This window comes from Pongo pygmaeus, chromosome 20, assembly GCF_028885625.2.
Source record: "Pongo pygmaeus isolate AG05252 chromosome 20, NHGRI_mPonPyg2-v2.0_pri, whole genome shotgun sequence".
In the NCBI taxonomy this organism is placed as follows: Eukaryota; Metazoa; Chordata; class Mammalia; order Primates; family Hominidae; genus Pongo; species Pongo pygmaeus.
Genome location: NC_072393.2, coordinates 1,409,009 through 1,415,008, shown reverse-complemented (window position 1 = coordinate 1,415,008; position 6,000 = coordinate 1,409,009). Strand labels below are relative to the sequence as shown.

The following is a 6,000-nucleotide window of genomic DNA, read 5'->3' as shown; positions in this document are numbered from 1 at the left end:
TTCGCTATGTTGTTCAGGCTGTTCTCGAACTCCTGGCCTCAAGCGATCTTCCCGCCTCGGCCTCCTTCAAAGCGCTGGGATCACAGGCAGGAGCCACCGCGCCCGATCCTAGGCGGGGTCACTTTTTGCTAAAATGTAGACACGGACTACTAAGAATCAGGAAGCCAGATCTGGCCTGAGTTCTGCCCAAAGTCAGGTCCAAATTCACAGATGCCGAGACGGAGACTCAAGTCGCCAAAGGCACCGCTGAGGCTCCCCGCGGGGCTCTCTGACCCAGAGCCGGAGCCAGCCTCGGTTTTCCCGCCAGGAAAATGGGTCTGACGTGGCCCCCTCAGAGCAGTGATACCCGCTCGCACCACTCAGCACGCAGGGCCGGCCCGAGGAACGCAAATACAACCAAGCAGAAGGCGCCGCGCGGGCGGCCACGCCAACCTGAGAACAAAACTCCAAGACCCACCCCAGCCGCCTCTCGCGGCCTCTCGCTCGCAGAGTCCCGCCTCTGCCTGGGGGCGGGGCCGAGGAGAAACGAGGCGGGGCCTCACCACGAATGGCTAGGATCCCCGCCCATCAGACTTTCACGGCTTCCGATTGACCAGACTGTTCTGCCTCAGCTTTCAATCTCACGGGCCTTACTCGTTTGCGTCATGGGTTAAGCGCACAGCTCGTGTGTGCTTCCGCGGAGGGGGATAGTCCGTGATTTCTCCCCGCGCCGTGGCCCGACCACCTCCTCTGCGCGTCCCCGCTCCCAGGCTCTGGATCCCACGGGGATTCGGGGTCCTCACGAGAGTGCTCGAGAGGCCGAGCTGGGGCGTTCGGGTCCGAGCCGCCCGGAGGTGGCGGAGGGATCCGCGTGGGCCGCCGGGCGGGGCACTCGGGGGCGGGGAAGGGGCGGGGCCGGCACGGGGCGGGGTGGGGCGGGGCCGGCGCGGGCGGGGGGCGGAACATGTCTCCCGCCGCAGGAAGATGAGGCAGCGGCGGCGGCTGCGGGCGTAGCGGGCCGGAGCCGACGCGGCGGCGGGCACCGCGGGCACCGCGCACGCCGCTGCCCCAGGGGCGCCCCGGCCGGCCGCGCGCACGGGCCCCGCGGGACGGGCCACGCGGGGGTGGGAGGGGCCCGGGCCACGCGCGCCGCCGCCGCCCACGCGCGACCCTCGGGGGCCCGGCCGCGACGCCCCTTTGTCCGGGGGGGGCCCCCCGCTTCATGCCGCCGCCCCCCACGCGCCGCGTGCCCGGCCGCGCCCAGCAGGTGAGCCCGGCGGGGGACGGGGGGCGCGCCCGGGACCCCCGTGCTTTGTGCCCAGGGAACCCCGGCCCGCCCCGCGCGCGCTTGTTGGGGGGGCGCGGAGGAAGTCGGGGCGGGGGTGGTGTCAGGGGGCGCCCCGCGGCCCAGGAGTCATTGTTCTCCAACTTCGCGCCGCGCCGGGGGGGCGGCGACGTGGAGGGGCCCGGAGCTCGCCAGGCCCGCGCCGCCCCCGTCGGGCCGGGCACTTCGAGAAACTTTGCGCAGCCCCGGGCGGGGGCGCGGGGGGCGCCGGACGGGCTGTGCAACTTATGCGCGAGGACTGTTCCCCCCAGCCCGGGCGCACGGGGACCCCGGGGCGCCCCCTCTCTCGGGTAGAGGGGGGCCCGGCCCGGGCGCCGGAGTTTGGGGGGGAGCGCGCGGGAGGGGCGTCCTTTTGTCTGCGCGGGGAAGGTGCCGCGCGCTACAGGCGCTGGTCGGGGCCGGGCGGGCCGGGGGGGGGCGCGCGGGGAACATCTGCTCCGCGTTAATGCGGGGCGAGGCGGCGGCCGCGCTGCGAGCTTCAAAGGCTCCCGGGCCGCGCCGCCTGCACCGGCTGCGGGGGGAAGGGGGTCCGGCTTCCCGGGCCGCCTCCCCCCGGGAAAAAGGCGTTTCAGCGCCCCCCCTCCTTTCGGCGCCGTGCAAAGTGGCTTCAGACATTCTCCAAGTCTCTAAAAGTCCTTGGGACGCCCCAGAAGTCTTCCAGCTCCCGTAGAATGCCCGTTTTAGCTCACCACCCCCCCAACTAAGTCTGTCTTAAAATCGGTTTCAGCTACCCCACAAAAAAGTGCGGTTTCGTAGTCCTCAAAAAAAGTCAGTTTCACACGCCCTCCAAAAAAGAAAAAAACTGAGCGGGGGAGGGGCTGCGCTGGGGCGCCCGCTTCACACCCGGCCTCCAGTTGGCAGACAAAGAGGGGATTTCTCTGCTTCTGAAGTTGGGTCTCCCTCGACCTCGGAGGCCCCTCCCCACCCCCAGCCTCGGAGGTGTCTCCCGGGCTGCCCCCGTCCCCACCTGGGGACCCCTGGGGAAAGTCGAGACTGGAGGGGCCTGGAGTGTGTTTCTTTGGGACGGACATTTTTCTCTGTACCTTTTTCTGGGGGTGGAATGGGTCTTGGCAGGTGGATCCCCCATCCCCCATCTTAGAATGGAGCCACCTGGGACCACGCGGGGGTACCCTGGTCTTGGGATCCTTTCCCCGCTCACGGAGGGCAGGCAAGGGATGTTGTCAAAGTTTTGCTTAAAAATAATTCCCGGATACATCGCGACGGTAAAGCAACCTAGGGCTGTTTTTTTTTTCTTTTCTGAATACTGTTGGGGTTTTTTGTGGGGAGGGAGATGGAGGGTGGAGGGAAGCTTTGCTGGTCCCTGCCATAGGGTGTGTGTCCCCCCCCCCGCTCCCCCGCACTTTAAGTCTTGAAGCTTGTAAAAGAGTTTCGTGGTTTTCTGACTTGTGGATTTCCTTCATGTCGAATTTGGGGGCGACCTGGTCTTCAACGGGCTGTGACATCTGCTGGGGGGGGGGTGGAATCACCAAATTTCCCTCGGGGTATGGTAGGGCCGGGCTGTTCCTCCCCTTCCCGGGGGTAGGGGGGCCTCAGAGGAAGCCCGGGGGTGGTTGGAAATGAGAGAGGTGGAGAAAGGAGAGGTTGTGGCTGCCCTGCGTGCAGTTTAAACTTGGCAACTTGGTGCCCTGGTGGTCCCTGGGGGAGTTAGGGAGTTTATATTTGCACACCCTCCGTCTATTTTTCAGACTCCCTGTGGCTTCTGGCGAGGGCTCTACAGGGACCCAGACTCTGGAATTCCAACTTCCCTGCCCCTGCTCCCAGGGCTCCCCCTGCCCCCAGGGCTCTGCTGGAACTCAGACCCCAGGGCGGTTGAGGGTTTTTTAGGCGGTTTTTAGCACTTTGTGCTTTGACCTCTCACACCTCTTCTCCCCTCCCTGTTTCTCCGTGCCCATCTGTCCCCACATCCACCATGCAGGGTTTCCAGGCCTGAGGTGCCCGCCCTGGCCCCAGGAGAATGAACCAGCCGCAGAGGATGGCGCCTGTGGGCACAGACAAGGAGCTCAGTGACCTCCTGGACTTCAGCATGGTGAGCCAGGACCCCCGCCCAGCCCCCGACACCCCTTTGCCCCCACAGTTCACGGGAATGTTTTCAGGGGAGAGTGTTTGCTGAATATTTCAGTGATGAAGCCTCAGCTGTTGGGATGGGAGGCCCCAGTGGGGCTGGGGGAGTGGGCCGCTCTCTGGCAGGAGGCTGACACCGCACGGCAGTGCGTGTGCCATGGGGCTTTCGCCCAGACACAGCATGCTACAGCCTACTGCTTTACAGATGGGGAAACTGAGTCCTCAGGGGGCATGGTCCTGGGCCCCCTGCTTGGCTGGGTAAGCAAACTGCAGCCTTGATCTTCTGATCTGTAAAATGGGCCTGATCAGGGTCACTTACTCCATTGTAGGTACAAAAATTAAAAGTAAATAAAAGATCACTGCACTCCAGTCTCGTTGACAGTGAGACCCTGGAGACCCTGTTTCAATAAATGGGAGGGGGGCTGGGCACAGTGGTTCCCACCTGTCATTCCAGCACTTTGGGAGGCTGAGGCGGAAGGATCGCTTGAGGCTAGGAGTTCCAAGTCCAGCCCAGAAAACATAGACCTCATTTCTTAACAAAACAAAACAAAAACAAAACTCAAGAAATTAGCTAGGAGTGGTGGTAGATGCCTGTGGTCCCAGCTACTCGGGAGGCTGAGGCAAGGAGGATCACTTGAGCCCCGGAGGTTGAGGCTGCAGTGAGCTGTGATTGCGCCACTGCACTCCTTCCTGGGCGATAGAGTAAGATTCCTCCTGAAAGAAGAAAAGGAGGGGGTACCCTGTACTGAGCGGACCACCCTCCGTGAACAGGGCAGACACAACCTGCCCCATACAGGACTCGCCTGGTGGGCAGAGGACGCGGGCATGAAACTGACTGACTGTGTGGTTAATTAGTCACACATGGGTGCTGAAGTTAAGCTGTCAGGAGCCGAGCTTGGGCCAGGAGGAGGCTGGGTTGGGATTGACTGGGAATGCATGGGCCACTCAGCAGACAGCAGCGCCACCATTGTGACTGTCACGGTTATCACTGCGGAGCAGGCAGACCCGGTGGGGAGGGCGGGGCAGCTCCTTCAGAGTCTCAGGTGGTTGGATCTGTCCCTGAACGGCCCATTTTCCGGCTGGGTGAATGGAGGCTCAGAGGGTGCTGGTCCTCAAGTCGCATAGCTCAGGCAGGTGCAGTGAGGCTAGAATGCCGGAGCCCCCTGGGGTACCGGCCGCTGCCGAGTGCTGTGAAGGCCCGGGGCCTCAGTTTCCCTGCCGGTACAGTGGAGCCATGTGTTGTGGGTTCCTGGAGAAGCCCAGGGACCTTGGTTTGTTTCTTCTGGCTTGTCTACAGATGTCCTTAAATCCTGCTCCCCCCACCCCATGCCCAGTGGCAGCGTTTGGGGTTGAAACAGGTTGGGGGAGGGCACTTTCAGTCTGAATTTAACCCTCCCGCGTGTGAGGCGCAGGCCACTGAGGTCTGTCAAAAATAAAAGTCCCCAAACTGAAACAACACCGGCCACCCTGCGGAAAAAACAGCCCAAGGGTCGGAGGGGCCAAGGCTCCGGAAGGGCCATGCTGGTATTTTTAAGCCCCGTTTTATTTTTGCCTCCCTGGCTGAGTAACCCGAGGTGCAGTTGGGTTGTTTTTTGTTAAACTGACAAGTCACAGACCGCTGGGCTGGAACAGACCAACGTTTGGGGGAAGGGGGCGCAGGTTCATCCCCAGGACCTGACTCCTCACCTCAAGCCACTCAGCACGTCTCCCCATCCCAGGTCGGAGCCGTTCCCAGATGAGGAAACAGGCTGGGAGCGGCGATGTCCCCTTCCTCTCTGGGCGTCCCCCCTCGGGCTTTACCCAGAGCTGGAGTTTCACCTCCCTGGCCAGGATGGGGAGGCAGAGGCAGCTCCCGTGACTGCCCGCAGCCCCGCTCTGTTCTTGCATACTGCCGTCTGCGCCTGCCACAGAAACTGAGTCCTAGGGGAAGCCCTTCCCTGGACCAGATTCGTATAAAATGAGAGAACAGGGGACTCCAAATGAGTACAAGGGAGAACGCTAACCCAGGCTGTTCCCAGCGCGCCTTTGTCCTGCCCCGACCCAGGCTAGGTTTGTTGGGAACGAAGGACCTGCCGGCACTGGCCTGGGCTGACGTGCCCTGCCTGGGTCCCAGGCAGTCCCTGGGCCTGAGTCAGGGGCTTCAGGCATGAAGGGGGAGCGAGTCCCTGGGACCGAGGCTGTTGGAAGCGAGCTCCCCAGGCCCTGCCGCATGCAAGACTCCCATGGGCTTTTGGGTTTCACCACATCCCACGCAGCCAGAGCCCTCAGTCCATTTCTCAGAAGAGGAAACTGATGTTCCAAGGGGTGCGGGGGCTGTTCTGGGCTGCTCATGAGGCCTGCGGAGCCCACAGGACACGGCCCGGTACCCCTGTGACCTGTGCCACGTTGGTGCAGCCCTGGTGTCCTAGGGGACAAAGCAGTTAGAAACGCAGTTGGCTGTCCCTCACGGCAGGCCTTTGTTTCCCAGATGGGAGGTTGGCCCTGGGAGGTCTGGGTCCTAGGGAGGCTGGGTGCGCTGGAGCCTCCGGGAGGGGGTGCGGTCCTGGGCGAACGCTGCCTTCAGCCCAGGCACCACCCGTATCCGCAAGGCCGTT

General features: G+C 63.3%; 1 protein-coding gene across 29 annotated transcripts in view; it reads left to right on the top strand.

Moving 5' to 3' along the window:
* Window positions 1-930: 930 nt before the first annotated feature.
* TCF3 (transcription factor 3) overlaps window positions 931-6,000 on the top strand; it is a 41,982-nt gene continuing 36,912 nt past the window's right edge. For 17 of the 29 annotated variants that reach the window (XM_054465419.2, XM_063658204.1, XM_054465418.2 and 14 more), the window contains exons 1-2: window positions 934-1,246; window positions 3,261-3,371. In XM_054465419.2, coding sequence (XP_054321394.1) covers window positions 3,300-3,371 — 72 coding nt within the window. In that variant the 5' untranslated portion in view covers window positions 934-1,246; window positions 3,261-3,299. Of the gene's footprint in view, window positions 1,247-3,260; window positions 3,372-6,000 lie in introns of all 29 variants that reach the window. The other 12 variants (XM_054465421.2, XM_054465405.2, XM_063658202.1 and 9 more) reach the window with 3 other exon arrangements.